This window comes from Pagrus pagrus (assembly GCF_965226575.1).
Source record: "Pagrus pagrus genome assembly, chromosome: 9".
NCBI classification, from domain to species: Eukaryota; Metazoa; Chordata; class Actinopteri; order Spariformes; family Sparidae; genus Pagrus; species Pagrus pagrus.
The window spans coordinates 12,776,829-12,794,692 of NC_140193.1; the positions used below are offsets into that span (position 1 = coordinate 12,776,829).

The following is a 17,864-nucleotide window of genomic DNA, read 5'->3' on the forward strand; positions in this document are numbered from 1 at the left end:
TCAATATCAGCCTTTAATCTCGGGAAACACCAGCCTCACATGTAAGAAACACGACTGCATGAAACTGATTGTCACGTACCCTCACCCACTAACAGGGTCATGATTAATTTCCGCATGGATTCAATAAGATCACCACAAATCAGAGTGCAGCCTATTGATAGACAGCATTAGCTGATATACATATATTTTTTTTGAGCGACTAATTAAAAAGCCTTAAAAGACCAGAAACGACTGATGAAAATTAGTAAGACATTATAATAATTAAAGATCATTTATAGAAGTAGGTCGCCAAACTGAAGCATGACTGAACACTATCAGTGATCAGGAGCGCACTGCCCCGCGCTGACCGCTGCTCGCCACTAGATGGCGACAAATAGAAACGTCCATGCCTTCATGAAATGTGATGGTGTATTTGATTATTCCGCACACCATCATTACACTGTAGTCTTGCATAACAATCATGACAGCAATACGGGTTTGAGACGCGTAGCAGGTAAGAAGAAACTATGCGGCTTTATTTGTTGATGTATCGCTTCTTGTGCGCCGCTCAGACGTATGTTATTATTTGTCCTGACGGCGAGCTAGCTAGTTAGCGAACGTTAGCTTTACTAGCAAGCAATAACATTGTGGCCTATTGGGGCAGAAGTGGCTGAGGAAGCTGGAGGCGCTAGCGCCGAAGCGGAGTAGCCCCCGCTGACAAGTTTTGGGGAAATGTGCAAGCGAAAGTAGCGTTTTGTGCCTTGAATGTCGTGCGACGTGAGCTGGGATTTATTGTGGAATACCGCTTGTGAGAAGATACGTCTAATGCCATGTGGATGCTGTGTCAACTGAATATTACAGCGATAGAGACAGCAATGTTTGCAGTAACTTGCTAGCAGCTAGCTAACTAGCTTCAAACAGGCCGTTGACGTCTGTCAAGTACGTGAAAGGATATTAGAACTTCCGGTCGCCGCCTTCAACGTAAAGCATTCAGTGATGCACTTTCAGCGATTTGATGGTAATGTTAACTCTATGGTTGATGCATGTATGATAAAAATGCCGAATTAGCATTGTGGGAATGGCTGGTCTGTGAATTGTTTGTGTTTTTACAAAGTACGCCTCTGAAACTGTTTTCTAATGGATAAAAGCTTCTCGAAATAATAGGTATGAACTTGTGCGCAGGTAGGACCTTGCACTGGATTGATTAATATGGTTTGTAAACAGTGTTATTGGCAGTATTCATGTGTTGTTATGAACAACTTAATTTAACAGTCGAAAAGTGATTTTAGTCCTACAACCGACATCTTCACCATTTGATGTGTTGAGCAAGCTTTTATTCTGAAGGCACATCCTTCACTCTTCCTGTGTTTCCTCAGCAGTTGTCGTTAATGTGATGTGACAAGCGCGGCTAGCTAGCTGGCTGGCTGGCTAGCAAGAGACTTAACCCACTTAACCTAAGTGACACAGTGAGTGTGTTTACATATGGGAGTAAGTGGTCTTTGGTGTGTGTTTAAACCGTGACAGCTACTTACCCGCTGTACTACCTCTCGGGTCAGTGAATATTAGCTAGCTACAGTGTCATACCTGTTACCAAACGGCCCACAAGTGCTACGTTAGCTAGCTTTACCGTTTTAAGCTCGCTAGTTAGTTGACTAATTAGGTCTTGTTGAAGTGTAACGACAAGCGGGGACAACACCAGTGTAATGTTGCTGTGTTAAAAAAAGAATATCTGTTTTTCTTACTGTAGAAATATCCTGTTGTCAACGTAGACTGACATTTAGCCGTCTTTTATAGAAATATAATAAAATAACCTGCCTGGCTCATGAGTCAAGAAACGTTATATTAGCTAACTAGCTAACATAAATGGCATTAAAGACTTCCAGCGTTTTCCGACGTTAGCTTGTAAAAACGGCGCATTCTGCCCATTAATGCTCAACTTTATGGGCTGCTTGAGAGCTTACTATCACTTTACACTGTTACAGTACATTTTGTAAGATAATATCACAGAAACAGCAGCTGACCCAGTTACTAAAGTTGACACTTGGAGGAGACATAGTTGAGTGAATAGGTGTAGAAGAGTGGGCTCCTATGTCAATTTATTTTATGTAAGGTTGGAAGTGATCTTATGCAACTAGTGAATTAGTAAATGAAAGTTACTGGGGCCAGAACATACATAATGTTTATAACAACACAGCCCTTGAGTATCATAAAGACCACTTTCTTAGGAGTGGGGAAACTCGGCCAAGCAGACCAGAACTAGTGTTGCTAACTTGTGCAATACCTTCTTTGAGGTTTTGTGATTCCAGGAATTGAGAGTGACCTTTTGCAAGTTGAAATATTAGCTAACCGTCATAATTTATCAAGCTTACGGGAAACCTGGAAGTACACAGATTATTTACTCATGTAGAAGTAAGACAGTACAGGCTCTGAAATGTACTCGATGTATAAAAGGTAAAGTATCCCTCTGAAGGACATTTCTACCAGTCATTCCTGTGCAAAGTTAACTGAACCCTACCGTCATATTAATATAATTGAAAGACTATTCAACTTAAAGTTAGAATCAGTAGGATTTTGTCCGAGCTGTTCGTAAACGCACCAGAGAGATAGTTGATTGTTGAGTTTCATTTCCAGCAAGTCAAATACCAACACTTTAGGTTGGTAAATTGTCCCGAGCACAGCAAAAAGTCGGGTCTCTGAAGATACGTGACGCTAATACACCTTTACTCCCCATTTGAGTCTCCCTATCTGTTTCCATCTTGTTTCGTTTTCACGTAATTTTGTCATTAACAACAACAAAAGTAACACCTGTTATGAAAATGTAAGGAGCAGAAAGTACAGACAATTGTGTTAAAATGTAGGGAGTAAAAGTAGAAAGACTATACAATAAACTTGACAATATTATCCAGACATCTCTCCATTTCTTTTTTTTTTTTTCCAGACTCAAGAACTACTCTATGTAAGATGAACACTGAGGACAAGCTGGAGGGCATGCTGCTGAAGTGCAGCAGCGGAGGGATAGATGGAGGAGGGAGAGTCGGGCTGGTCAGCGGAGGAGGACTGGTGGTGATGACCCTGGGGGAGCGATCGCTGGCGAACCACCCTCTGCTGGCGGAGGACGATGAGGATGAAGACGAAGACGAGGACTTGACGGGGAGCTCGCTTGTTACACATGACCTGGTCCCTCCGGAGCAGCTGATGATGCAGGAGGAGATGACAAAGAATGGTGGAGGCGGAGAAGAGGAGGGAGGAGGCGAGGTGGGAGTGCATTTCCCCCTAAAACTCACCAATAAGTTTCCCTGCTTGCTTCATATGCCAGTGAGTTCATGCTGGTTAAGAAGCAGTCCGTGTTTTGATGTGATAATTTGTGTGGATACTGTCTGAGGGTTTCCACATCATCAGTTTCTTTTCATGTCAACGCGTGAAATATCTGGTATGGGACATCAGTTCCTTCAATGCCGAAACATGTGAAACCCACTCTTGCCCCAGTTAACTGCTGGTGACACTCATACTTTATGAAATAATACCAAAAGAAGTTTTAAGTGATTACTTTTTATGAGGAAGCACTCTGAAATGGAAGACTTTGCATTACGGCAGAATAAAGACGCAGCACATGTGAATTCTCCACTTTGGAGAAGTGAAAAGTTACTTGCTAACATTGGGCATCCCGTCTTGATTTACATGTTTCTTGTTTATGTTTTATGTAGGTTGGGGCTGGCTTGTAAGCATTTTACTGCCAGTACCGCCACACACTGACCATGGACAAACCTACTTAAAAAATCCTTAACTATCCCTTTAAATTAAGTCAGATAGGAAACCTGCAAACACTCAGATCAGCTGGAGGATGTGATTTCTCAGCATGTCCTTAGCTCTCTAGGAACTGAAGATTTCCTTCTTGTGTATTCAGCATCCTCTGATGAATGTCAGAGAATGCTTGAACCACATCATCTGTCTTGGTTAATTGTGGAGAAGCAGCAGCTGCTCCATGTTGAGGTCCCCTCACACATTCGTAGATTGTCCTCTGCTTGCCCTATAGCACCTGTCTGACCTGGTTAAGCTGCTCGATGAGTGGGTGGGTTTCAAAGTACGTCATGTGCCCTGCTAAATGTCTTGTCTGTCTCTGGTCCTGCTTTTACAGTTGAGCATCAAGCAGGAACTGAAGCTGACTGAGCCACCTGTCCAGATAAAGAAGGACAAAAAAGGAGTGAAGGACCTGATGGTGTGTCCCAAGAAGAAAAAAAGGAAGCAGCGTTCACCAGCAAAGGTGCAAGTCAATTTCATCTCAGTTAAACTGTTCCACGGTGACAGCTGTGAGGGTGAATCAAACGCGACTGTATGTCTTTGTTGTCTCTGCTGTTGTAGATTCTCAGCATCAGTGATGAGGTATCACTGGGCATACAAAATCCCAAGTGTCACGTCTGCACTCACTGTAATGCTGCATTCAGAACCAACTACCATCTACAGAGGCATGTCTTCATTCACACAGGTATGAATTGTTTTTAAATGCCTTTATATTAATATCTTACTTCAAATTAGAGATAATGTTGACACTGGATTTATATACTGAGGTTCATATCTATGATTAAAATTCCAGGTGAGAAGCCATTTCAGTGCAGCCAGTGTGACATGCGCTTCATTCAGAAATATCTTCTCCAGAGACATGAGAAAATCCACACTGGTGAGTGAGAATGAATGTAATCAGCATGATCGAAGTTTTTACTTGTCGTTTCAGTCTCAAGTGAGTCATCTTGTCTTTTGGTTTAGGTGAAAAACCGTTTCGCTGTGATGAGTGTGGGATGAGGTTCATCCAGAAGTACCACATGGAGAGACACAAGAGGACTCACAGCGGAGAGAAGCCCTACCAGTGTGACTACTGTCACCAGGTAAGCTCTGTTTTAGTTAGCTAGGATAAAGCATAGTGCATTTGGAAGCAACAAGACAATTGACAATGGTGGAAAATCAGGTATTTAACCCATTAAGAAGGAATGCAACATTTTCGGGATTTTGGATTATGTTGTCACTTTTGGGACATGTGACTGAAGAGACTCAAGTCCAGGGCGACAGAGACTTCATGGTGCATTCAAGTACACCTCATAAACTCAGAAATCTATACTCACATGGTTGATACTCTGAAGGTTGTTTACACGGAAAAATTCCACTTTTTTTTCTTATTTTCTTTTGTTTAAATACATGCTACATCTGTTATCACTTTCTTGTTATTTCACTACAGAACTTTTAATGATAACATGCTCAAACATTGACAATATCCTATTCATTTCTACATAGGCAGATTTATTTTAAAACTGGCTTCAGATTGTTTCTTTTGTCCAACCAACAGTCCAAAACCCAAAGACTCATCATCATCTTCATAAATGAGAGCAAAAATGTTTGTTGACTCTTCGATTAATCGACTAATCATTGCAGCTCTACAGCAAAATGAGCATGTCAAGTTTTATAGGAGAAGTCACTAAAAATATTTTGAAGAATGGAAAGTGGAAAGTACTGAGCTTTACTGATTTAATTGAATAAATGTATTTTTCTTTTCTCCGCAGTACTTCTCCAGAACAGACCGGGTTTTAAAGCACAGACGAATGTGTCACGAGAACAGAGAGAGGAAGACCAACAAGGCAGCTGGTAAAGTCGGGCCTTTGCGTGACACAGATTCTTTAGGCCTCCCCTTTCTCTCCAAAGAGTGCTCACTGCCCAAGAAAAAGCGCCAAAAGTGTGCAGACAAAAGTTCGGGCGCTTCCACCACTTCACAGCCAGATGGGCACACTGTCGCTGTGGTCGAAACGGAGGAGAAGGAGGAGCAGAGACAGAATAAAATTGAAGGTCTACCTCTCTATGCTGTGTCCTCCAAAGTCAAACATGAGTATGTGATTGCAGACTACTCTATGGAACTTCCTGAAGAAACGGCTAGCCAGCACCAAGAGGGAGACGTGTCACCAGAAGACACAACTCCTCCCAAACTAGTCCTGAAGAAAATCCCCAAGAGGAGTCTGAAACAGTCCACGGAGCAAACCCCTCCCTGCCTGTCTTCTTTGTCTTCTTTTGAGGAGAATACCAAGGTCACACAGTACACCTTTGAAATCGTGGACAAGCAAGGCCTTTTAGACGTAGAAAGCAACACCGAACTGGAGTCAGTAGAAACTCTTCAAGGAGGACCAGCAAAGCCAGCAGCCAGCAGCACAAACTACGACGACGCCATGCAGTTCCTCAAGAAGAAGCGTTACCTTCAGGCTGCAATGGCCAACAACACTCGGGACTACAGCCTGAACACGAGCAGCATCTCCTCTCAGCCATCTGTTACACAAACTGTGGTGTCAACCGTCATCGACGAGACTGTGCCTGCCACCATTCTGGAGCCACAGCCCATCAGCGCAGAGATTAAAGCAACACATGACAAGAACGTGCTGCCTGATGAGGTTCTTCAGACGCTGTTGGACCATTATTCCAACAAGGCCAACGGGCAGTCGGACATTTCCTTCAGTGTGGCGGACACAGAGGTTACGTCAAGCATATCCATTAATTCCTCAGATGTTTCAGATGGCAGTCCCGTGGAGAGCCTCGGAGCCTCTTCCGCCCAGGCTCAGCCAGCTACAGAGAAGGTCAGCCTCTTACAAGAGTACTCCAAGTTTCTCCAGCAAGCACTGGAGAGGACCAGCCAGAACGACAGCTACCTGACCAGCCAGAGCCTCAGCTTGGTCTCAGAAAACCCCACCTTAGCTGGACAACCTCTGTTCTCCACCGAGAAACAGTTTCCTTCCCCAAGCAGGTTCAAATCAGGGATGAGCTCTCCGCTACGGTCCACTTTAGAGAAACCTCACTTTGGATTACTGGTCGGGGACTCCCAGCACTCATTTTCATTTTCAGGTGACGAGACCACCCCTCCCTCGGCAGTGTCCCCAGCTGAGGAAGACTTTCTGGAGCAGGTATCGCCCTCCAAAAAGACAGACTCTTCACAAGGCATACTGCAGACTTTTCAAATAAGCTCCTTCGATCAGAACTTCAAATCTCACTTCCAGGCATCGAGATCTGGATCCTCTTCACAGTTCACTGTTGCCAATGGACAATTAAGTCTTCGAGGACACAGCACAGACTTCTCAGAGTTCCCCTTAGTCAGAGTCACTGAGACCAGGTCTCAACTGAACTCCTCCCCTGATGTTTCATCCGGTGAAACCTTTGGCTGAAGGGAGGGGTGGATGAATTCATTTCTGTTTATAATTTCAGCAGCACTTTATCTCATGTGTCCTATTTTGCCAAAACAAGTCCCATTGCAACTTTGTGCTCTTTCTTCAAGCATTTTGTCTAAAACTAATATTTAGTTTTTTGTTTTTCAAGTGCAACCTGATAGAAAAAATCGATGAAACAATAATTAGCACTTCCCCTTTTAAAAAAAAGAATTGTAATTGTGGATGGGTACACATTTCTTGCGCCAGAATGTACATCGAGAGATTAAGCAACCAAAGTGTAATGAAAGAGAGAAATATTCTCTCATCCCATTTGCCGTAGAGTTTATCTTTCAGGTCCTCTTGTCGATTTGTTTCCCACCTCGTCAAATGCTGGCGCTTTGGGATGGTTGCCGACGCGCCCTACAATCCCAAAGTGTCAGTATTTGACAAGTTTTGAATGAGACTCAAAAATCGACTTTTCTCACAAATAGGACCTTTTTAAATGTTTTGTCAATCAGTTTGCCTTGCACAAAAAAAAGTCACTCTTGCTGCTTAATGCAACATTTCCACTCAATTAAATATAGGCCCCTATTAATATATATATGCCATTTTGCTCTTACTGCATCTACCTCCCCTCGCTGTTTATCTGGTTAAATTTAAGTTCACACCGAGAACCTTTTTACCCCAACTGTGTGACCCCTGTTAAATTGTCTACTGAAGTGAAACCATGATTAGATCTTGAGATGCACCGATTTATCTGCCAGGGACCAGATTTCCGCGTGATCTGCCACGACCAGCGACTGGCCCGTAAGTGTCAGGTATATCCGATTCTGTGCCAGTCACAATCACAGACATGCCGCCAGCCTGTACGGAAAGAAAGAAACTAAATATTTTATGTTATTTACCCAAAAAATTGACTTTAAAACACCTTTCTCCTCTCCTCTCTGCTGCCCGTGTGTTTCACTGCAGGAGTAGAGTCCACACAGACATGGAGCGAAGCAGAGACAGGGAGCTGACGTCAGGATGTCTTGTTTTCTGTTCAGCCTGTTTTCTTTTGGGATTGTAAAACATTGTAGTCGAGGGTTATGAATTGAGCAGTGAACTTTTTATTCTGCTCACGTCAAATACAGCAAGACTCCTTCGAATTTTTTACCTTTCACAATAAGAGTCCAGGATATACCAGTATACACTGTGTAAATGCTTGTAAGAGGGAGCTAAAATTTCAGTAACAGGCCATTTAAATGTATTTATTTCCATGTGTTACTTATCAGTCAGTGTTTCATTACGAACATACAATCGAATTCTCCATTTTAAAAAAAAAGGTTACGATAACGTTTTTTTCATGCTGTTAGCTAAAGTTAGTTAAGAAAGAAAGGTCAGACTTTAAAAGAAAGGTCAGACTCGTACTCGGCCAAGAAAATTGGAATCGGTGCATCTCTAATTAAATCATAACTGATTCTTCACTTTACATTGAAGTCACTTTACTATCACCTGAAATAGGGGCATTTCCACATGATATGTTTAATGAATGCTACAGGAAAAAATGAATTGATTGTATTTATCTGATATGAAATCTAGTTTTCCATAGACAGATTGCTCCTAATTTGATTGGTGTGATGTCCAAAAACGAAGAAATTATAGCGCTCAATCATGAATTGTTGAACATTAATGTATTCCCTTTAAATTTCTTGTCAGTGATTTTTCTAAATGTGTTAGACTTCACAGTTTTAACAAAAAAGATTTGGGTATCAACTAGCTGCACACATAATATGGTTGCAGGATAAATCTTTTTTTTCCTTCAGAAGTTTAAGGAAGTTGTAGTGAAATTACTTAAGAAGATTGTGCGTGACTTTTGCACAATTTGCACATTTTTCACTACAGGGAATGTAGTATGTAGTTTCACAGTGGAGGAATTGTATAATACCTTTACTTAAAAGGCGACTTTTGTTAAAACGAGATTTCTGAGACTGACCTGTCAGTATAAACCCTTGTTGGGTTGCTCTTTGCTTTCGTCACCTATAATGTAGCTCTTGCAGCTGCACTTTTATAGTCCTTTGTTGTTCTTGTTGGAAGATGCACAGGTTTTGGAGAAACAACAATGTGATTGGACCCCCCTTGTATTTAGGCTTCATCAAGAAAGAGAGTACATGTGGAAATGAGGTGCTTGGTTTTCCAGTTTTATTAATTTTGCATCTGTGCCTTTCTTTCTTTTTTTCTTCTATTCCAGCCTTTCCTTTACTCATTCCTGTTTCTGTACTTCTTTAAGGCTACTAATTCCACTTGCACAATAACAACAACCACATAAGCTATCAACCTATACAGTCTGTAATACGTCAAGATCTGGGAGCTTTATTTTATTTCGCACATCATATTTAGAGTTTAAGAAAGAAATAGCAGCACGTTTAGTTCTCAAACTGTTATCTGTGGCTGGAAGGATGTGGCGTTTTCATGTGTATATGAGCACAGATCATGTTTCAGATCTGTAGTTTTGATAATTATCACCTGTTCGCTAGAATGCAGTCGTAAGCCACGTCTGAGGTCTCTTCTGTGCTTCATCATACTGCTGATTGTTTTCAGTGTGTTCATTATGTGTGAGGTCTTAGGTGCTATTGCGTAAAATATTTTTTTTTTTTGCGCCATTTAATGAGGTTTGGAAAATTGATGCTAAGCTCCCTCTTGTTACGACTCAACTGACAATCAGGGACAGGCGACACCCACGTTAATCATCAAACACTTTATTTTTCCTCGTCGATCATTCCCACTAGAGTTTATAGAAGATATTCTGCTGTAAATACATTGTATATTTTTATGTTCTGAGAAGTACTGTTAGATTTCTGTGTCAATAGAGTGACTTGTGCAAGAGACACTTTTTGTCAGTGGAAGGCACATTAATTAGTTTTCCAGCATTTATTACTTTCAACAATGAATTCATTTCACTTGCTGACAGGATGTGGCTGTCTGAGGTGTGTGTGTGTGTATATATATATATATCTCACCACTGTTATCAGAAGAAAATCAACACTTTTTCACAATTGTATTGATGATTGGTTCAAGTGATTTCTTTTGTAAGTTAATGCATTTGATTGTGCATTATGATGGGATTTACTGTATTCAAGTGTTGGTAATGAAAAGCCCCCAAGCCCAGAAAATGTACATTTGGATTGAAGTAATACTCCACCAGAAATCAGTCACTTCGGTGTCAAATATTTAAAGGATACGTTCACCCAAAAATGAAATCTACTCACCCTTGCGCTGATGGAAATTCGGGCATCACAGCAAAACACCGTTGCAGCATTCTCCTAAACAGCTGAAGTAGATGAGGACTTGTTTTAAACTGTTAAAAAACAACCCAAAAAAACCACAAGATGGCTCCACATAGTTTATCTGGTGTAATCAAAGTCTCCAAAAGCCCTGAGATCCCAAATGGATTTGAAAAGACTTTATTTACACCCTTGACAAACTTGTCGACCCACTTCAGATGGGTGTGCGCCAACGCTTCAGCTACAGTCGAGGTTTTCTCTTTTAAAAAAACGGTGTAAATAACATCTTTTCAAACCAGTTTGAGATCTCAGGGCTTATGGATCCTTGGATTACGCCGGGCAAACTGTATGGAGCCGTTTCATGTTTCTCTGCTGTTGTTTTTTTTTTTATATTTTAAAACAAGTTCCCATTTACTTCAGTTTTTCAGGAGAATGCTGCAACACTGTTTTGCTGTGAAGCTCATGACATTTCTTTTGGACAGTAAACTTGACTGAATTTTCACTTTTAGGTGAACTTATCTTGCGGTCAGCTTCAATTCATGTCAATTAAAATAGATTTTGGGTGGAGTATAACTTTTTGGAAATATTCCACTAGCTGCCCATTTCAGTGTAAGCAATTATTGAAAGCACAGTGCAGATGAGTAATTCTACTTTGGTAAGTTGAATCCCATGAGTTAAACGAACAGCACTATGGTATTTTTTCCTTTAAATTATCTATCGTCAGTAACCTGGCCATAAGTGTCCTTGTATAAGCTAGAGAAAAAAAAACTATTTGTTTTGTGTGAAAAGATCTGAATTATTAATTTTTTGATAAAAACTATTTTTGAAACATGTCATTTATGGCACTGATATGTACAGTATATCATATGCAGTCACTATTGCTACCCTCATTTATCTCTGTACAAGTCGTTTGTGTCAAGATCTTTCAAATGCAGACGGGAATCTCCCTCTCGAGTCCGAACTTTTGACTTTTTCATACTTTTAAAGAAACTTGACGAGGAGGCCCTACTTCTGCTTCACTGTAAGGTTGATCTCGAGTTAGACAGTGAGGTTCATTTGCATGGTCTCTAACTTGTTGGGTCGAGTGTTTTATGAATAATGTGCAGCTTTAATTGTAGCTGATTAATTTCAGTCAAGTAACCCATATGATTAGATTTTTTGCAATATATTATGATTTGTAAACAATCTGATTAAATTGTTGTTTTGATTGTTGTGTGTCATGTCCTTATAAATAAAATGATTCACAGTAGTTGACCTTGAATTGTTTTTTATACGCAGAGGCTATTTTCACACAAATGACTTTTCATCTCATAATTTCAACTTTTCATTTCATAATCATGTTTTCTCATGTCATTTACTCTGTTTAGATAATTATTCTGATGTGTTAACTTTCTGTCTCAGCCACACTCTGTAGTCATGGGTAAAATATGACTGTAGACAGGCCGAAATAGTCAAACATTCCCAAAATATAATCTCCTTTCCCAAAAGTCCAAACATGTTTTAGGGAAAAATTCCACAAATATAAAGATAAGGATGTAGAGTGGTGCCAGTATTTCCCAGCTTCAATCATTAGTCAACCTTGCCTGCAGCAGGGCTTGCCAAAACCAACACATGATCCTTGTGCAAAGCAACAACACACCCTGGAAGGTAACCCGTGAGCACAAATCCACCTTAAGTTACCTGATGACGTTTCCATAAAACACCTTGTTGGCAGCAGGAGGAGCTGAGAGTCCTGTTCACACTGACTGGAGGCATCATAGAGGCTCAATGGAATAATGAACTCCTCTGTCATTTTAATACCTGATTATTCCTCAGCATGGACTAATATGGGACTCTGTGAAAGGTAGGTTTAGCTAAGGACACGCCAAACACCATTGAAATATCTGTCATTTTAAGTATTTGCCTTGTCAGATTAGAAACATCACCTTTGTTTGAACCAAACTTCTTTTGGTAAACATTTAAAATCACACATTTTTTTGTTCCGCTAACTCTCCTGCCACAAATATCCTCTTGACCAATCAATTTAGAAAACAATATATATTAATTTCAACACAACTGTATGTAATAAAATGGCCGTATTGGTCATTGCCTAATTTAAGAGTGAACTCGAGTAATTTTGACGAGTTTACTGAAGTTTATTTTGCTTTTGTCAATAGAAATCATAAAATTGACAAGTTTGTGAATTAGGTTTGGCGTCGACGCTCTCCTTACAGCCTGACTCTGTGATGTGTATGTTTAGCTAAAGACACGTCAAACACCATTAAAAAATCTATCATTTCAATTATTTGCCTTGTTAGACTAGAAACAATACCTTTTTATTAATGTTACCCCACTAAGAAAGTCAACTTATTTAGTTAAACATCTAAATTTACTCACTTTAGTTTAAGCTAACTCTCCGGCCACAAATGTTTCCTTGGCAAGTCAATTTAGAAAATAATAAATAATTTCAACACAGTTGTATGTAATGAAGTGGCCGCATTGGTTATTACCTGGTTTAAGAGTGAATCCGAGCGTTTATATCACGTTTGCCACCAGAAATCATTAAAGTGACAAGTTTGTTAATTAGATTTGGCGTCGACGCTCTCTTAACAGCCTGACTGTTCGAGGTAGGCATAGCTAATGCCACGCCAAACACCATTGGGAAAAAAAGAGTAATTTTAAGTATTTGCCTTGTAAAATGGGAAACAAGACCGTTATAAAATGGCCGTATTGTGTACTGTCTAATTTAAGAGTGAATCTGAGTAATTCGGCTATATTCATTTGAGTTTAATCTATTTTTGCCACTAGAGAAACTTAAATTGACAAGTTTGTTAATTAGGTTTGGTGTCGACGGTGCTTCGAGAGCCTGAGTAGCGAGAGCTTTGTGGTGCTGCTTTGTACTAGGTTGACACTTGGACAACATACGATAGACTAAATGTTTTTATAAGTTAAACATAGTTCTATTTTATAAAATGACTTTGTTGAAATAGTTAATTTTACGGTTATAAAATGAGGTACAAGTATTGTTAAATCTGTTCATGGCTTTTTGTCGCTAATAATGCTTCTGTTTTAAGACTGTAGACCTCGGCATGTCTAGACTGACTTATTGTTTAAGTTGTGTGTTAGTTAAACGTCAGTCCGGCTCTTGACTGATTATCAGCTGTACACACACCCTGCTGTATCCGGGTGTCCTCATGCTCCACCTGTTGCTGTTTAACTTTCTTAACAGAGCAAACTAGTGTGGTTACTTATTGATGCAATCAAAACCTTGCAGATTTTTTGTCATGTTGTCTCTGATTAACTCGGAGAAAAAGTGAACTGATCACACCTGTAGGTTGCTATGGACACCCTGCCAATAGGTTGGACTGTGCACACCTGTGAGCAGGAGGGAGACGTGGCAGGACTGCTGAAGGACAGAGTCCCTGACACCAACACAAACACACATGTCCACGATCTGTTTCATGAGGATGCACAGGTAGGGAGTTTGCATTGAAATGCACTTTCATCCACTTTTATCTAATCCATTTTCACCATATCTACAGTAACTTCTCTGATGTCTCAAAGTGAACATGATATTGACTTCTGACATCTTTAAACCAGCCTGCAGCTTTGACCTCTGTGTTTCTGCTTCGATCAGGGCTTCCAGCAGTCCAGCCAGCCGTGGTGGAGGATCAAGCTGTTTGTGTGGGAGCCGGTGCTCTTCGGCACCTGGGATGGAGTTTTCACCACCTGCATGATCAACATCTTTGGTGTTGTGCTGTTCCTACGAACCGGCTACCTGGTGGTGAGTGTACATACACCGTGCTCATCTCTCCATCTCAGTTCTGTAAAATGTGATTTTATTTGCAATGTGTACTTTTGACATTTGCGCAGCCATATCCAGGCAGAAAAACTGCACTCTTACTGCATTTGTCTTCATGTGCATTAGAAGGAATGTGAATAAATCTGCTTAGTGAAGACACAAAAATATATGCTATGTAAATATGATATTCACCACTAATTGGAGCAACCCTTACATCCTGAATTTCACCCTCTTACCCTGAAACTTAAAGATTCAAAAAGCAAAGACCCTCACCCACTTACTCACGTACTCACTCACCCGGTCACCAAGTCAGCAAACTCTCAATCTGTGGGACCCTCAGGTTGTCATTGTAGTGCAGACCACGTGCAGCAGCTGAGCCGACGTGGTCTACATTACAAAGGGAACAGGACAGACTTATGATACAAAGTGACGAGGCAGTGTGCACCACTCACCAGTGTGACTGGGGCTTTGTCAACATCAGTTTATGGTTGTTTATAGCACTGGAAAAGAGAACTAGAAAAGATTGCGTGTTTAATTTCACTTCTACACTTTACAATATGTGGCCTCATGTTTAGCAATGACTGTGTTTGCGTCACACGTTACAGCTTCTAAGTTTTTATTTTTAGTACGTGTCATCCTGTCAGTTGATCCCAAACAAGTTAATGTGCATGTGTCATCACAGGACACGACTACAAAGAGCCTGTGATCTTAATTGCTGCATCCGTTTGGGTTTAACCTGACAGCTAAAACATAGTTTGTCATGTGGAAGACGGGGTTTCCTCTCCGCAGTGAGACGCTTCCCTATTACTCATTGTGGAAAAGAAATAATGTGTGTTTTCCCTTTTTTTTTTTTTGTCTTTCATGTTTGTCATTTAAAATATTAGATAAATTAAAAAACTATGATTTGTTTTCAAAATGTTCTCCCCATTTTAGACACGTATGAAGTAAAACTCAAAGTTTGAGTATTTCTGTAAGATGTGGATTACATTGTTGATGCAGATATTGAGACAAAGGAAAGAAAACTGGAGAAAAAGTGAGCAGATATGTTTACTACAGATGTCATTTTGTCCCCAACATCGTCCAGGGGAACACGGGCGTGCTGCTCGGGATGCTGCTGGTCTCCTCGGTCGTGCTGGTCGCCTTAGTGACGGTGATGTCGGGGATCGGAGTGTGTGAGCACTGTGGTGTTGGGGGTGGAGGAATCTACTCCATGATCTCCACCGTCCTGGGCGGCAGGGTCGGGGGCACTGTGGGCCTCCTTTATGTGTTCGGACAGGTGAGTAGCAGGTCTTGACCTTTTACATTTCCCTATGTTGTCTCCGCTCTCATGCTGTCTCTCACCTTGCAGTGTGTAGCTGGAGCCATGTACATCACAGGTTTCTCTGAGTCGGTGGCTGAGGTGCTGGGTCTGCAGAGCCAGTGGGCGGTGCGCAGCATGTCGGCGGTGGTGCTGCTGGCGCTGCTCGGAATCAACCTGGCAGGTGTCAAGTGGATCGTCCGGCTCCAGCTGCTGCTGCTGGCCGTGCTGGCGGTCTCCACGCTGGACTTTGTCATCGGCACCTTCACGCACCTCGACCCAGGTAGGGCTGGAGGTCATGAATATAAACGTAAGAGGGTTGTATCTGTACTGATGTTTTGTGCCAGTATTTGGTGTCTTCTCATAACGTGTATGGGGATTTCCAAGCCATAATAATCCAGAAATTATTCAGCGTTTGCCTCAGAATTATATTTATGTCAAAGCCCCTGAAAGCCAGATTACAATTATTTAGGCATTTAGGAAAAAACGTTCAGAATCCCTTCCAGGAAATTGAGCTGCGTCGAAGACTGACTGTTGCTTCGCCTCACCTCGCCTGTGTGTCAGTCAAAAGCTGCACTTGAACACACCATATAGACTACAGCCAACGGCCAAAATGAGCTTGCATGTTCTGCGCCTGCGTGAAAGGAATGCCTCTCTCTGACATACAAGCCGTTGTTATGATTAAGCAGCATTTTTGACACTACTCTAGCTAATATCTCTGCTTCTAATTGCAAATATGTCTGATAAAAAAGTGAAAATGGCGCTGGCGAAGAGGCAGAGGAGAGAAATAAGGAGAAAACAGGCTAAATGGGTGGAATCATGGACACTACAGGGACAGTCTTAAGGGGTTTTCCCTTTCTTTCTCCGTTTCTCTTTTTGTGTATTGTTGGGCTTACCTGAACAGCCAATCGGAGTGATTTGTCTCACAGACGAGCCAATTCTACACTCTGAATCAGCCATAAAGCCTCCTACATGGACTGTCAGTGCCGGTGGTGCAGGACACACCACACCAAAGACTAGAGGCACCATTGTCAGGGCCTTTAGGAAGAGGTAAAGTTGGAAGAGATGGGTTTTCAATTTATGTTTGTAATTAATATGATATTTTTGTAAGCACTTTTAATACAAGAAATGCAGCTCAGAATGCTTTACAACAAAGAAATAACTTCACGTAAGAAAAGACTGAATGAACACAAATGAATCATTAACTGTAATTGCGGGGACCAGCCGTCGTTAATGTCAGCAGTTCCTCCTGTGCTGTTCCTGCTCTAACAAGTCAAAATGTCTTCTGTAGAAAAGGGAAAGTGACTCGATTGTTTACAGGAAAATAAAAATTCAGCATTGCTCCTTTTTTTTCTCCACAGTTTTTTTTTTGCTGGTTGTTAAAAATGCAGTGAAGTAACGTCTCTGGGAAATTAAGTTTTGTTTCCAAAGAAGACAGAAAAGTTGAAGAGGTTAGAAAGGTGAATGTCTGTTCAAGCCAGTAGGTGTAGCTGTAGTATCACTTATTATTTTAAGTCCCAACAGTTCACCTCTTCATGAGGCTGCTGTCGGTGTAACAACCTTTCTGATACATATTTTACTTATTTTGTCATGTCATGTTTCCTCTTCCAGTGAGACCATTCGTTGCGCTCGGCGAATGTGTGGTTTTGTCAGAAACTTCTGTAAAGTGCTGTTCTCTTCTCGTCTGAGACTGGCCTTGTGTTTACTGACAGATTTTTTCTTTTTTTTTCTTTTGTGGTGAGGAATGTTGCCTTTTTTTGAGAAGGTTGTATTCTTCTGCTGCCCTTCAGGAAGTCCTTCCCCACATTTCCTGTTCTCACTGATTATCAACGTCACTGTCCAGTGGGAAGAGAATAGTCCAGAGATCGAGCCAGTCTTCATGTGAATAGGCACAATATAGTCACTGTACCTTTTTTATAAAAACATTTGAAAACACACACCTATATAGGCAGTCAGAAAGTGAATTGTCCTATTTTTTAAAATCTTTTTATCTTTTTTTTTAGCTCCAAGAAACTCGATCTACCTGTCCAGACAGGAGCAGTTTATGCAAGATTAAGCTCCTACAGTAGGCCTGTTCTGAGTCAAAAATAGTGGAAGAAGTGGCCGTAATGGTTTCTCCAGCTTTTCCAATTAAGAGCCGCTGTGTGTGTGTTGTGGTGACTTCATGGTTGGCAGAGGACCAGCAGGTCCACTCGCTCGTTGAAACAGCCCAGATTAGTGTGCGCTCACAACGCCGAGGCACATCCTGAAGGAAAAGGAGCTACTGCCAAAATCATGTGTTCACGGTTTGATAACACGTCCCCTCTGTACACTTGGCGAAGCTGACGCCATCGTCGGTTTCTGCCATAGCTCAGGTTTGACTGTTCAGCCCCGTGATG

The 17,864-nt window shown here is 41.2% G+C and overlaps 2 protein-coding genes across 7 annotated transcripts in view; both read left to right on the forward strand.

The window, feature by feature from the left end:
- Positions 1–395: 395 nt before the first annotated feature.
- Positions 396–9,307, forward strand: znf148 (zinc finger protein 148). 6 transcript variants are annotated; one of them, XM_084362261.1, is made up of 7 exons: positions 396–493; positions 2,918–3,294; positions 4,115–4,240; positions 4,339–4,462; positions 4,571–4,654; positions 4,741–4,859; positions 5,529–9,307. In XM_084362261.1, exons 2-7 carry the CDS (start codon positions 2,941–2,943, stop codon positions 7,164–7,166), a joined length of 2,445 nt encoding a protein of 814 aa, XP_084218387.1. In that variant the 5' UTR covers positions 396–493; positions 2,918–2,940; the 3' UTR covers positions 7,167–9,307. The 6 variants fall into 6 exon arrangements, with proteins under 6 accessions (XP_084218387.1, XP_084218386.1, XP_084218391.1 ...); XM_084362260.1 differs by lacking the exon at positions 396–493 and adding an exon at positions 665–997; XM_084362265.1 differs by lacking the exon at positions 396–493 and adding an exon at positions 666–997 and having other exon boundaries at positions 2,918–3,234.
- A 2,831-nt stretch (positions 9,308–12,138) lies between these two features.
- The window catches only part of slc12a8 (solute carrier family 12 member 8), an 18,400-nt gene continuing 12,674 nt past the window's right edge, over positions 12,139–17,864 (forward strand). The window contains exons 1-5 of the mRNA XM_084362924.1: positions 12,139–12,251; positions 13,722–13,862; positions 14,025–14,171; positions 15,274–15,465; positions 15,538–15,769. Of these exons, the coding sequence (XP_084219050.1) occupies positions 13,728–13,862; positions 14,025–14,171; positions 15,274–15,465; positions 15,538–15,769 (706 nt within the window). The 5' untranslated portion in view covers positions 12,139–12,251; positions 13,722–13,727. The remainder of the gene's footprint in view (positions 12,252–13,721; positions 13,863–14,024; positions 14,172–15,273; positions 15,466–15,537; positions 15,770–17,864) is intronic.